Source organism: Anarhichas minor, unplaced genomic scaffold, assembly GCF_050575085.1.
Source record: "Anarhichas minor isolate MPS153535 unplaced genomic scaffold, ASM5057508v1 ptg000021l, whole genome shotgun sequence".
Lineage (NCBI taxonomy): Eukaryota > Metazoa > Chordata > Actinopteri > Perciformes > Anarhichadidae > Anarhichas > Anarhichas minor.
Genome location: NW_027466467.1, coordinates 6,116,051 through 6,129,644, shown reverse-complemented (window position 1 = coordinate 6,129,644; position 13,594 = coordinate 6,116,051). Strand labels below are relative to the sequence as shown.

Sequence of the window (13,594 nt, the reverse complement as noted above, 5' to 3'; positions counted from 1 at the left end):
TTGAGGAAAACTGATTATAAAATATAAATATATATAAACTGATGAAACTGTTTCTGCAGAATGCCTGAGCCGACTAGTTACTGTAGTACTTGTACATGTATCTTTGTTAGGTGTGTGTGATGGGGCAACTATAAATACAGAAACATATTCAAATGATTATTTTGATTTCTATATTTTCTAGTTTCACTCCTGTATCTTTGAATTTTCCTCTGACCAATTTACATGAAGTCAACCGAGTTACTGTACGTGTTGAATGTTTAATGAGCCATTTCAACAGCACACATTCAAATAAACAGAGCAAACAAAGACGAACACTCTTCTGCTGCACACGGCAAGTGTTTTTTTTAGTACTTTGATATCACGATGAAGATGCACTTCAGTTATGTTATAACTAATGCAAACTGAATACAAGTTAGACTTTATGTTCATAACATCCAGACATGTCTGGGTACAGAGCTAAAGCACCCTTTCTATTTTTACCAGTGCAGCTGGTTCTGTTAATAAACTGGATGAACTCAAGAAGAAGATGACTTCTCAATGTGACACTAAGAACTACAACGTTATGGTTTTCACAGAGATTTAGTTTGACCCCCCCAATCCCGGTCTTACAAAAAAGTTACTCATTTTTCGTGTGTTGTCATATGAAAGTCAAACAACACGTGTCAATTTCTGCTTGTTAAAAGAATAGTCTTTTCAAAATAAATTTCTGTCTTTATACAAAACATTATAGTTAGGTTGAGGCAACAAAACGACAGTCAAGAGGGAATTGTTTGTAGACCCCACACAATCCTTAATAAAAAAAATATTGTTTATTATTTCAGTTGGTTTACATCTGGCAGGACCAGTAAAACTAAAAAATACCTCAGGTATATCCACATGTTGGATGGATTTTAAATAAGTGCAAGTATAGAGAACAGATGATATTAGTGACTATCAATGACATAATACAGAGCGTGACATTAGAATGCTCCCTAAAGAAGTCGGTTTGTCTCACACACATACAGACACCAACATAACAAGAAGAAAAGGCTCCGACGCAAAGCTGGTCGAGACACAGTCTCCACATTCAAGTCAACAAAAAAAATGTACAGCAGGTTTGCTGATGTCCTCGAAAGCTCAGCATCTGTTGTCATGCGGGAGGTCAGTTACTGCTTTTAAATTAAGCTTCGATCAGAGAGTCCCGTTTGGTGCCAAGTGGCAGAACCGCTGCCAGGCTGGTTCTGTGTGCCAGAGCGGCACCAACATGGTCCATCCCACAGCAGCTGCAGCATCCTGACCGTAGACTCCACATCCGGGGGGGAGGAGAGGTCATCCGTTACTCGAGGAAGCCGTCCAGAGTCAGGCAAGTTGCAATCTTGGGCTGAGGCCTGGTTACCTTTTTCCTCTTAGCTTTCATCAGCGGGCGAATCTCTGATAACGGAGACTGGAGCGCTTAGTTAAGGAATGATGCAACATTAGCATTAGTCATGTTTATGGCCATCTGACGAATATTTTAATATCTGGCTATGTTCACTAGCGAGACACTTATTGTGTCTGTCGGCTGTCTGGTGCTGGGCAGGTTGCGTGCAGTAGGTTTATTTAGTTTAGTAGTTTGCTTCAGCTAGTCCAAACACAATCAAATGAATGATTAAGTTAAAATGAATAAACACTTGATTGACACATATATTCCCCATGACAGAAATAAAAGGATACAGGTTGGATGAATTTAGTACGTCCTCCTAAACCATCATAACCAGTTCTCACCTGAAACGAGAAACACTTTCTTTCATTAAACCATTAAAAGGACAAAGGACACATAAAAACATTGGATCCGAAGTGCAGGAGATAGTTCTGTTGTACGTACAGCTCCAAGCTTCCTCTGAGGGTCCAACATGCTACCGAAAGCCTTCTTTCTGAAGAGGAGGGAGTTCCTCAAAAAAGGATCCAGGGGTCCATCCTCGTCTCGAGCCTGAGGCAAGAAAAACTAATGTCAGACATGTGCAACACATTTAAAAATGAACCTTGTTGAGTGACATTAACAAAGCTACCTTGCTTACAGATGAACTTTTCTCGTATTGTTTGGACTCAGACGACCTGAAAAATAAAGCATTTTACTTAAAACATTTGAAATCATTACTACTTAATTCTCTAGTATACAAGAACACAGATTAAACTGTATTATGAACACACGGCAGCAGCTTCCACAATCGAAACAGAACACACATTCCCACAATGAGCTACATTAAACTTACGCCTGAGGATCAAGCCGCATCTTCTTGGATTGGAACTGCGTCCGTCTCTTGGCCAGATCATCTGGCGTAGTCACGTCGTACGTCATGTTGAGGTCAATGTCCTGGCTGTCTGCAGGATGGTGGAGGCGAGGCTGCTTCAGCTCCACTGGGGCCGGGCTGAGAATATGGATTCAGAACCCTCATCGGTAAATCACAGATAGTTTATGTCGCAGCGCGTGGAGACGTCAGTCCAGTGGGCTGAGTGTTACTCACCTTTCAAAGACGAGCCGACTGAGTGCTTCATTTGTCCGCGTCGGGGTGCTCAGAGTCGTCTGAAGGAACTCCACTTTCTTCTTAAGACTCTGTGGACAGACATGCATGAAGGAATCACAACCACGGCTTTCTCCGATACTGAAAATAAAAAGGCATATTTGGCGGATTTGCCTTACAGAGATCTCCTTGTCAGCATTGGCCAAATCTTTCTGCAGAGATTTCATATCCTCTTTGGTCTGATTCACCTCCACTGTGGCTTTGTGTAACTAAAACAATAAAAAACAAAAAACACTTTGATTTAGAGAGATTCCGCATTCAAGAATGGCTTCCTCCAGGTGTGTTGACTTACTAACAGCGTTACCTTGTTGTTTGACGTGAGCACTTCTCTCTTCAGCTTCTCACACATGTCATGTGTAGACTTCAGGCTTCCTTTGAGATTATCGTACTCTCTTTAAAAAAAAGGAAAGGGGGGGAGATGAATGCTTAGTGAGTGAACACCGGCAAGTTGTGTTCATTCGGACTGAACCTCTAAACGGTGTGGTGTTCGTCACACTGATCTGCTGCTCTTGGGCTCCTTACTTTTTGAGCGAGATGCAGTAGATGGAGAGCTGCTCCACTGCCGCCTGGCTGACCCCCATATCTGTGATCATGGACTCCACCTCTGCTCTCTGGCCCTGCAGCAACACGTCCAGGCTGGGACAAACCACCAGTATTAGTGCACAGGGTGAGTATGACTTTATTTTACAAAGAAACAAGACAGTTTACTACACAGAGAGTTTGATAAATCATGAATATTGTCATAATAGAAAACATATTAAGAACTCTGATACCCGACTGTCCTGAGGGAAATAAGCAATGAATTATTTCTTGCTTGTATATCCAAACTACTAATAATGATGATTTAATCACATATTTATAATTTATAGTATGTGATATTGAAATATTTAAGAGCATCGACATTTTGTCCACACATGCAGAACAGCTAATCTTGTGGTTAATATAGTGTGAGCCAACTTTACAGCCAGTATTTGTATGAATGCAGATACCTCTCAAAGGTTTTCACTCTGGTCCTGAGTCTCCGGGCTTCGTCCTTGGCGGCCTGCATTTCATTCTGTTGCTTCTCAAGGTACGTCATCTGTTTCTGTCAAAAAACAATTAAACAGATAAACAAAAACAATCTGCAGAGACAATATAAGTCAGTATAAGAAAATAAATGGGTTGAAACAATAGAGAACAGACAGCTTACTCTGAGGGTGGAACAGAGCATCTCCTTCTCCATAATCTCTTTCCGCACACTGTCCAGGTCTGTCCTCTGCTTGTCCACAGTGACTTTCAAATTGTCCACCGTCTTCTGCTTGTCCCGCCAGTCTCGCTCTGCAAATCGATCAAATAGGACGATGAATCACTGCCGTCTGCTGCTTTCAACAATCAAATCGGATCACAACATAGTGAGGTTTCTCACCTTTGGTGTTTAAAAGCGCCTTCATTCGATCAAGCTCATTCTAAGTTAGGGGGGAAAAACACAATCACAAAAGAATACGAGACATTAAATCAAATCTTGATGACAAGAAGGACCATCAAGTACAAGATTCTCTGTAAAGAACCTCACTCAAACAATAGATGCTCCAAGTGTGGTACCTGCAAGATTTCGGGGTCCTTTGTGCCCTCCTGCTCTTCACCAATGTCGAAGTACAGCTTGTTGATAATGTGTCTGGTGCTGACCTGCACATACATGGAGGCACAAAAGTATTTAAGTTGACGTCTTTCTTCAGTTTGGCAAGTTTAGTCTTCAGTAACGTACTGTACCTGCTTTCTACACTGTGGACAGGTTTTCGTGGGGGCTGTCTGAAACCACTGGAGAAGACTGAGAAAAGGAAACAATTAGACATTTATAACGTGTCAGAAATGTGAGTGCTGAAGGTTTTGACACTCTGTATCAGATTACCATTCATAGTGGAACGTGTGTCCGCAGTGGATGGCAGCAACATCTTTGGAGTGATCGAAGAAATCGGAGCAAATCGTGCAATATGCTCGGATAGGCATCTTGCTGTCACAGGGATCACCCTGTTATGATGAACAGTGTGCAAAAACCGTATTACTTGACGTGCAAACAGTATTCTGCCTTGCTAAAGCTGTGCTGTGAATGCTAACGTTAGCTGTTGTCAGCTAACATTGACGCGTTACTGGCCCTGCTAACGTTAGCTAGCTTTGGTAAACGTTGGCTGCCTTATCAGTCGCCATACTTACAACAAAACAAAAAGGAAGACGTTAAGTTACTGCGTAGTCTTTTGTAATGGATTCACGCATCCCTAATGTGTGGGAAACGACATTTTAGTCGAGCTGAACTTAACTTTACCAGGCTTATTCAACACAAACACAATGACGACTGGCCCATTTCCGCGCTGTACGTTCGAACGTAAGCCCCGCCCCTTTACGCTGCATTCAGGTGTTACTCGTATTCTTTGGGTGTATTCAATTTAATAATTGTTAATAATTTAATAAGACAGGAGAAGCTAAAATCTATCAGGCTCCAACAAATAAACTAATCACCTCCCACTTTTTTCCTATAAATTATTTTTTTATGAAAAATATCACTTTTACTGATGTTTTGTTACTTTCTTTTTACACCAAGGGTCTATTTTCCTACTTCGAGTATCTTAAAAAGTAGCAAACATGGTTGTCTGATATCCTACGTGCTATAAATGCACCATCGAGATCAAATAACAAACTCTGCTAACGTTACAATATAATATGCAACATTAAGCAACCAGACTAATCTACAAATATTTCAAAATTAACTTGTGTGTTATTTTACTTAAATATGTCTGTTTACTGCTCCCACAGACTGTATGACTGCTCCGTAGCATTTCTCTGGACTTCATATCCCAGAATTCCTACTTCCGGTAACCTAACGTCAACTGTTAGCGGGGCTTGATGACTAGCAAGAAGAAGTAACTTTACTTCTCTCTGGTCTTGTCCCTGCTTGTTAGCTGGCGTATAAGTTGCAGTGTGGCAAGCGAATTGTGTTGGAGCACAACGATCAAATGCAGACAGCTCCGGAAATGAAAGGTAATAATTTGGAAGTAACTAAAAAACAGTCACGAGAGCACTTTGAAACCAGAGCCAGCTAGCTGCAGATACTGTGGACTATCTGCTAAAGTTAGCCACCAAAGTAGCCTTTAGAAGTTCTCCATCAGCATACCATCTCTCTGAAACTAAAGGGCGTGAACAACAACAGAATAAGTTATTGTAAACACGAAGGAGAAATGTCAAAAGTCTTTTATTGTGAGAAAATAACATTTTAATGACTCGCGCACTGTCACGTCATAACAGTAGTACATCGAAACCAGCTCGATCTTCAATCAATAATCTCAGTCTCACAAAGCTGCTGTTGACATCTGATCCCACAGCTGTCTCTCTGTCTGTCCTACCAGGTGTGTGTCCACTGCCATAAGTAGCAGTGATGGATGGAGAAGCCCAAAGGTCCACTGCGTCGTGGGAGAATGCTACTCTGGCTCCCGTGGACAACCTTCGCTCCGAGAGGGCGGAGAGCCCCATGCCAGGTCTGGTGGAGGGTACGGAACCAGGTGAGGCTGAGTAATTAGCCACTATCAGTGGTATTTTTTGGATAAGTGGGTGAATGAATTGTATTTCTCCATCTCCTGGCACATCCCCCATGGGTTTACATTACAAAACATTCAAAAAAAATGTTTACAGTACACGAGTACAACGTTTACAGTACACCAGTGTACGCTGTACAAGGCAACGGCTTCAAGTTGGGCCGATCATGCATCAGGCCATAAATAAGTCGAGATCCGCTCTCTTGAATTCAAATTAATAACTCTTATGCAAAGTGTCATTCATAATTATTTCCTCGTTGGCATCCGGCCAGAATTTAGGTTCTATGATTGCTGCTTCAAAATAGAAACAGATAGTCTTTGCAGCAGACTATGCCTGTGATAATATTGATTTTAAATGGCAAATACATAATCGTACCGTGACATACATGCATAAAACACGACAGTAATTCTTATGTTAAACAGCACACACACACACACACACACACACACACACACACACGAAGAATGAGAATGCACATCCTGTTTTTCTAACATGTGATCACAATGATCTGTCTTTTGCAATCTGCCCGCTTGTTTGCTGGGAACACTCTTGTGATAAACATCACAAGTCATGAATTGAATTGGAGCTCCTGAATGCATCGTTAGTTTTTTGGGCTCTGTGAGACTAGAAGTTATTAATAGTAATACTCTCTATAAGATTATGTGTCAAAAAACTCCAACACTTTAGGAATACCTTGCCATAACAACAGTGTAAGAACTGACATATCCTCTCATAAGAGCTATAATAATACAGTCGTCTCCAGCAGCACGGATGTGTCACATCCAGCTTGAACACATCCAAATCTGATTTGCTCTTCTGGTCTAGTCTTGAGATAAACATGACATTTTTGTAGTGTTATCTAGCTGACTCATTATCAGACTTGTCGTATTCTCTATTCCCTATTCTTCTATTTTTTTTCTTCTCTGACTTAGATTGCTGGGACCAGAGCTTATTCATTTCTCTTAGCGTGGATGCTCTGTAACAGCCCAAATAAAACATCTGTTATTGAGGCTTTTGCTGGATTCTGGCTAATGTCAGTCAGTGTTAAAAAAAAAAGATACATTTTCTTGTGGGTAGTTTTTTCAGTTTTTGTTTCAGCAAAAGGATACACTCCTACCTTGTGAACTGACATGTCATAATATAGAATCTTCCGACATTTTTTTTTGACCAACATTACCCCTCGTTTGGGACCGTCTCAGCCGCTGCGTGGGAGACGGTCCTGGATGGTTCCCATAAAAAAGCTTGGGAAAGCAGCTGTGACCTGCTGTGCCGAGGTGGGAGAGTTAAACCTGACACCGAAAAACTGTTGTTTGAAAACACACTCGTATAAATCTCCCCTTTTGTGAGATGACGCCACACTCTGACGTCAAAGGGGAGATGTATTTGTGGTTGGAAGTGTTCTCAAACAATATTTTCTACTTTCACAAGAGACAGACTCTAAGGATGAGGATTAAGGAGTTGGTTTTGCAAATGTATGTCTGGTTAACCTCTGCACCTCCATCTATAGGAACCAGTCTATAGGAACCAGTCTCATCACCAACAGATGCAAAACAACAACAAAAGCAGCCTCCAAAAAGGCTTTATTGTTCTATAGGTGCTCGCTTATATATTCCTTACACATCCATACAACATACTGACAAACATTTGACAATCATTTATCCCTACATTAACACAGGTGCCGGTCAGAAGAGTACCATGTTCGTCCATGCGCAGTCTTTCGAGGATCTGACCGCTGAGGGAGAGGATCAGAGGGAGGCCGAACTGGACAAGTCGGGAGAGTGTGCAGACGAGCTCAAGGTGCTGGTGGGAGAGAAAAGCGTAGAGGAGCAGCACAACATCGACGTCACATCGGAGAGTAGGACTAAGGAGGAGGACGTGTGCAGCGAGGCGTGGAGGAGCCACAGAAAACACGTGTTTGTGCTGAGCGAGGCCGGCAAGCCGATCTACAGCCGCTACGGCACGGAGGAGGCTCTGTCCAGCACCATGGGGGTGATGATGGCCCTTGTGTCCGTCGTCGAGGCCGAGAAGAACGTCATTCGTTCCATCCATGCAGGTCAGGATGTACTTTTGGTTCGTAAGTCAGAAATAAATGTGTCAAAAGTGCATGTTTTTAATCTGTGTCAAACATTTTGTGTCAGATGGCTGTAAAGTGATTTTCCTCACCAAGAGCCCTCTGGTCCTGGTGGGCGTGTCTCGGACCTCTCAGACCGACAAGGAGCTGCTGCGGGAGCTGCTGTACATCTACTACCAGATCGTCAGCCTGCTGACCCTCACCCAGCTCAACCACATCTTCCAGCACAAGCAGAACTTCGACCTGCGCCGCCTGCTCGCCGGCTCCGAGTACCTCACCGACAACCTGCTGCATCGGCTGGACCGCGACCCCGGGCTGCTGCTCAGCGCCGTCACCTGCCTGCCTCTGGCCAGCTCCGCCAGGGACGTGGTGTCGTCGGGCCTGCAGGCCGCCAAATCCGAGAGCCTGGTGTTCTCCATCCTGCTGGCGGGCGACCGCCTGGTCACTCTGGTGAGGAAAAAGGACCAGTTCCTGCACCACATAGACTTGCACCTGGTCTTCAACCTCGTCGGCTCCTCCTCGTCCTTCCGAGAGGGCGAAGGCTGGACGCCGATCTGTCTGCCAAAGTTCAACACCGCCGGGTTTTTCCACGCTCACATCTCCTACCTGGAGCCTGCGTCCCAGCTCTGCCTCATCCTGGTCTCGACCGACCGAGAGGACTTTTTTAACATGTCCGACTGCAAGCAGCGGTTCCTGGAGAGGCTGAGCAAGCGCAGTGCCTACCAGGCCCTGAAAGAAGCCCTTAAATGTCCCAGCTATTCTGTGGAGCAGGTCGCCATCCCGGAGCTCAGGCACTTCCTGTACAAATCAAAGAGCTCAGGGCTGTACACCAGGTGGGCAGACCTAAGCAGTTTCAGAATATATGTCTCAAGCTCGCTTCACAAATCATGTGACGGTTTTCTTGGTGTTGCACTTGACAAGATGCTCTTATTCCTTTTCCTCCAGTCCAGAGTTCCCTGAGGTGTACCAGTCTGATGGAGAGCAGGAAAGGCTGATGGGACTGTACCAGGACCTCCACAGCAGCTTGCATCATCCATCCAGACCCCTCCGCTCCTTCTACCGCTGTGGGGAATCTGAAAACCTGCTGGCATGGGTAAGCCTGGCGTTGTGAGATGAGATGCTTGTACTGTCTTCTACAGTATTTTCCTGTATGGCTCTATTCTGAGGACTGAGCATGAGGTTTTGCACTTTGCATGTAAGGAGAGCATTCTGTGTTTAAAAGGTGAGCGTTCATAAGTTTGTCTCTTTGCGTTAAAAGATTTACTTTTCAAAAATCGTAAAAAATACTGCAGTACTCATTGAGACGGCCTCGTGCTGCTCTGCCTCCTCTCTCCTGCAGGTGACGAGTGGCTTCGAGCTCTACCTCTGCTTCAGTCCGCTGGGGACCAAGGCCTTGGCCGTCTCTGCTGTCAACAAACTGCTGAAGTGGATCAGGAAGGAGGAGGATCGCCTCTTCATCCTGAGTCCTCTCACATACTGAGCCCCTTGCTGCCGGCCGACCTGCTGAAACAAAATTCATCACGCTGAATGCTGACGGGGGGGGGGGGGGGCGGGGAGGGCTTGTGCCGGGGACCGTCGCGGATGATGCAGTAGTTCAGTATTCGCTTCATGATTGTAGAGCTTTCTTTTCTTGCTTCGGATTCCTCTGATCGAATTCACAGATTTGTGATTAAGTAGACTGAGTAATGACGGTGATTTAATGCTGTATTTTATCTGGCTCGCTTTTTATACCTTAACATTTGAATAACAACAGATGAAGCAGCATCATCGATGATGACGCAACAACAACGTGAACGGTGGCGTTTATATGCTCTCGACGTTGTTTCGTAAATGTCTGTTAACAGACCTATTACGCCTCTAAGACTATGAAAGATGCTGTCGTTTTAGAAATGCTTAGTTATTAAAATCTTGAATTCAAAAACTGGAATTTTTCTGAGAACCTGCGGTAGAATGTATTCCCTTGTTATAACACAGCTGTTAAAATATGAGTTCAGCACATTCCGGTTGTGTTTTATCTTTACATGACGACCAATAACTAATTGTAATTTTACCTCTATGCACTTTCTTTATGCAAAAGGCACTCCTGAGACAAATGTGTTGATGAGTCTGTAACCCGATTACTGCTCTCATTTGTTTGTGTTAATGTTAAGGAATCTTAATTTCATTCACTTGATCTTCCAGTGGCAATTGGAATTTTCCTTAACTTATCATAAAATGTGTGTTAGTTAAGAGAAGTATTGTATGAAATTGTACCTGCTTGTGTCTTATCACAGATGTTCACTGTATTTCAAGGGGTCCTGCTTTGCTTCAGGGAAACATCCCCACATCTGCCTCCACTAATCAGGTCTTAACTAATTGTTCATTGTTCAAAGCCAAAACAAGGTTGTGGCAGTGCAGATTTATGGCTGCATTACAACTCTAGAATCATCAGATATAAATAAATCGCTGGTAATGAAACTGATCATGTGTCTTGTGTGACTTTTGTGTTTTTCTTTCTTTTAATATTAGGCATATTAGTTAGTGATGGAAGAAGTATTTATATCTGTAAAGTAGGTAAACATAATATCGCTCTGCAAAAATACAAGTCGTTCATGCAAGACTTCACTGAAGTAAAAGTACAAAAGTATTAGCAGCAAAGTAATAGTAGCTACTTATGGTCCCTTTCAGAGTTCTATTATATTATTGGAATATTATTCCTGATGCTTTAGCACATGAGTAGCATGTCAATGTTACAGCTGGCAGAGGTGGAGCACATTTAGTAGAAGTATAAAGAAGAATACAATTCAAATACTCAAAGTCAAAGCTACTTTGGTAGTACTTGAGTAAATTAACTTAGTTTAACCACTGACAATATTAGTATCAGTATTACCTTGTTTTAAAAACCCTACTTTATGCTCTCTCATATACTCATATATAACGACTGTAAAGAAATGTAAAAAGCGCTGATTAGAAGAGAAACAGTCTGACTCAGACTGCTTTTATTTGAAGCCATTTTTGAAGCCATTTTTCTTTCTTTATATATATATATATATATATATATAAAGAAAATAAGAATATGCTCTTATATATAAATTTCTATATGATGGTACCATCCTACCATCATATTTCAGGAGACCAACATAATACATGCTGGTCTGTTGCCTAAACACCAAAGGAACATACACTTGGAGCATAATAAAACCACTACATGTCGCTCTGATGTCTCGTGCTGTGAATCAGGGGTTACATCTACAGTAGGTAATCCTTAATTAGTTGCAAGTTACAAAACAACAACATTGAAAAGGCAAATTAGTTGTAAACAATGCATTAATTGACGGCACATGTACGTCACTGTTCAATGAGGGTTAATTGGGTTTGCTGCTGCTGACTGTCAGAGGAGGGGAGGAGCGAGCTGAAGCCCCGTCTGAGGCAAAGAGGACCGACTCAAGCTCCGTGTTGAAGATAAATCCGAAACCGACGCAGTTGACGTGTTCCAGCGCTTCGCGAGGACGGACAGCCATTCGAATCTAAAGGTGGGATCTTGAATCTACCTCAGCGACAAAAAAGAAGAAGAAGTCATCCCTGCGCTGCTTCTTAGAGTAAGACAAGGAGCAAAGCTGGCAGTAAGAGGACAGTAACTTACCTGCACAGGTGAGCTTTTCTTTTATAACATTCACATGTACCAGAGACATTTTTTTCAAACTAGTCACCTGACACTGCTAAATATTCCAGTAGGCGCTTGTTCAGATATCATAGCACACCAACAATGATATTATAACATGTCATACAGCGTGTTAAAGTCTTTTTAAAGGTGTAACTGTACGCCGCTTACATTTAAACCAATCTTAGTGTTTAGAAATACGAGTTTTAACTGTAATATAGGCTTAGGGGCTGAAACTGTGGCATGTTGTGCTTGTGTGATGGTGAGTGAAGGAGGTGTACTGAGCTGAGCACGGATAATAGAAGGCTTTCATTTGCTATTCCATGTCTAATTTTAGAGTGACATCATGAAATATTACAATGTTACCCTTGTAATTGGATTTATTCTCAGTACAGTTTGTGTAAAAGACCACAGTGCCCGACTATAACCATTCATAAAGATCACAGAGCAAGGTGTTTCCTTGTTTAGTGCAGCAGTTGTAGTCAAATACATGTGGAATGGAGCCAGAATGCACTGGCACGATTTCACTGAATTTAAGATAGACAGGTAGGATAAGAAACAGCAGCATCGACATGGAGATAAGTCAATAAAAAGGACAAAAGCAGGCTACAAATGGTGCAGCTTCTGTGAAATTTTCCGAATTGATTTGATGTCGACTTGACCACTTGGATGAATCATTTTTGAAGAATAAAGTTATAGAAATCATCCTTATATGTTTTAAAATAAAGTAAATACAGGGCTGTGTGTCGCTCCACGCGGCATTTTCTACCGCTGAATCAATACACGTGTCCCTGGGCTACCATGGGTTTTTCCCCATTGATTGTTTGCACAGCAGATTGCCTCCTCAACTCCCCATGGATGTCTGTGCAGTTATCAATCACAGAGATATGCTCTCATTAACTGCCGCCAAAGTCCCCGTGAGCAAGGCACTGATCCGATAAAGCTGGCTGCGTACTGCAGCCAACGCCAATGTCTGCCACCCCTCTCACTGTAGCCTCACAGGCCATAAGTAAGTGACGGTAAAAGGACAACTTGTATATTTGGAAAATTTATATTTATATATTCATTTTGACGCTAAGATAAAAAGACAGAAAATTGAAGATAGAGTTAATTTAACACACAAACATTATAAATCAGAATTCTGCATCTTTTAATTCACCTGTAAGGGAATACACTGACGCAGCCTTCAGCAAAAACCGGCCTGTAAATAGCACAACAGTACAATGAATGGAAACTCAATTTCAACCATTTGCTTTATTAACCATGAACATGAAGAAAGTCAATCAGTGCCATTACTATGTGTGCCCATGTCCTCTCACCTTAACCTCAGTTTCACATGGAGCTGCCAATGTTAAAGTGTAACACCACTTTAGTGGGATTCCATGAATTATTGATGCGAAGACAACGCACTTTACTTGGAACTTTTCCGTACGACTCCTTATAGCAACAATAAGTGACGTTTTTCTTGATAGAGTTTTGGTGAAAATGGAGTTTTCTGTGCCGCTAAATAAAATAATCAGAGTTCATTCACATTCTCTGGCACGAGCAGATGAGCCGTTTCTTCTTCACCTGGGGCTTAAAAAGGCGCATGTCGTCCTTATGACCATCAGACCGTGCACATCTTTCCCCCTGAAAGGCACGTAGCGGTTGTGACAGGAATGCAAAGTGGAGGCCGGGGTTCTTCGACACAGCCTTAGCCCAATGTGTCGAGTTAATGATCCACCCAGCAACGTCTGTCCAGAATGAAGACAAAGCTCACAGTTTGAAACGCGGTTCCAC

At 42.6% G+C, this 13,594-nt stretch overlaps 2 protein-coding genes across 4 annotated transcripts; one reads left to right on the top strand and one right to left on the bottom strand.

Moving 5' to 3' along the window:
• Positions 1 to 789: 789 nt before the first annotated feature.
• Positions 790 to 4,919, bottom strand: traip (TRAF-interacting protein). Of its 3 annotated transcripts, none has more exons than XM_076095780.1 (16): positions 4,731 to 4,913; positions 4,429 to 4,547; positions 4,290 to 4,347; positions 4,122 to 4,205; positions 3,946 to 3,985; positions 3,730 to 3,857; positions 3,530 to 3,624; positions 3,063 to 3,176; positions 2,845 to 2,932; positions 2,660 to 2,749; positions 2,484 to 2,572; positions 2,232 to 2,387; positions 2,028 to 2,073; positions 1,844 to 1,948; positions 1,693 to 1,743; positions 790 to 1,423 (listed from the first exon to the last, which is right to left on the bottom strand). In XM_076095780.1, the coding sequence occupies exons 2-16, from the start codon at positions 4,524 to 4,526 to the stop codon at positions 1,316 to 1,318; spliced, it is 1,350 nt and encodes a 449-aa protein (XP_075951895.1). In that variant the 5' UTR covers positions 4,527 to 4,547; positions 4,731 to 4,913; the 3' UTR covers positions 790 to 1,315. The 3 variants fall into 3 exon arrangements, with proteins under 3 accessions (XP_075951895.1, XP_075951896.1, XP_075951897.1); XM_076095781.1 differs by having other exon boundaries at positions 4,840 to 4,871; XM_076095782.1 differs by having other exon boundaries at positions 2,037 to 2,073; positions 4,429 to 4,919.
• A 478-nt stretch (positions 4,920 to 5,397) lies between these two features.
• On the top strand, positions 5,398 to 10,636 carry mon1a (MON1 secretory trafficking family member A). Its single transcript, XM_076095983.1, has 6 exons — positions 5,398 to 5,552; positions 5,918 to 6,070; positions 7,780 to 8,157; positions 8,243 to 9,008; positions 9,121 to 9,268; positions 9,515 to 10,636. Exons 2-6 carry the CDS (start codon positions 5,947 to 5,949, stop codon positions 9,653 to 9,655), a joined length of 1,557 nt encoding a protein of 518 aa, XP_075952098.1. The 5' UTR covers positions 5,398 to 5,552; positions 5,918 to 5,946; the 3' UTR covers positions 9,656 to 10,636.
• Positions 10,637 to 13,594: the final 2,958 nt, after the last annotated feature.

Bases quoted from the DNA above. Each gene is read 5' to 3' on its own strand.
- traip (XM_076095780.1), bottom strand. From the start codon at position 4,526: ATGCCTATCCGAGCATATTGCACGATTTGCTCCGATTTCTTCGATCAC. The intron at 4,348-4,428 runs GTAATCTGATAC...TCCTTTTCTCAG, and splicing joins CACACGTTCCACTATGAATG to TCTTCTCCAGTGGTTTCAGA. The intron at 1,424-1,692 runs GTATCCTTTTAT...TAAGCGCTCCAG, and splicing joins GTACTAAATTCATCCAACCT to TCTCCGTTATCAGAGATTCG.
- mon1a (XM_076095983.1), top strand. From the start codon at position 5,947: ATGGATGGAGAAGCCCAAAGGTCCACTGCGTCGTGGGAGAATGCTACT. The intron at 8,158-8,242 runs GTCAGGATGTAC...ATTTTGTGTCAG, and splicing joins CATTCGTTCCATCCATGCAG to ATGGCTGTAAAGTGATTTTC. The intron at 9,009-9,120 runs GTGGGCAGACCT...CTTTTCCTCCAG, and splicing joins AGCTCAGGGCTGTACACCAG to TCCAGAGTTCCCTGAGGTGT.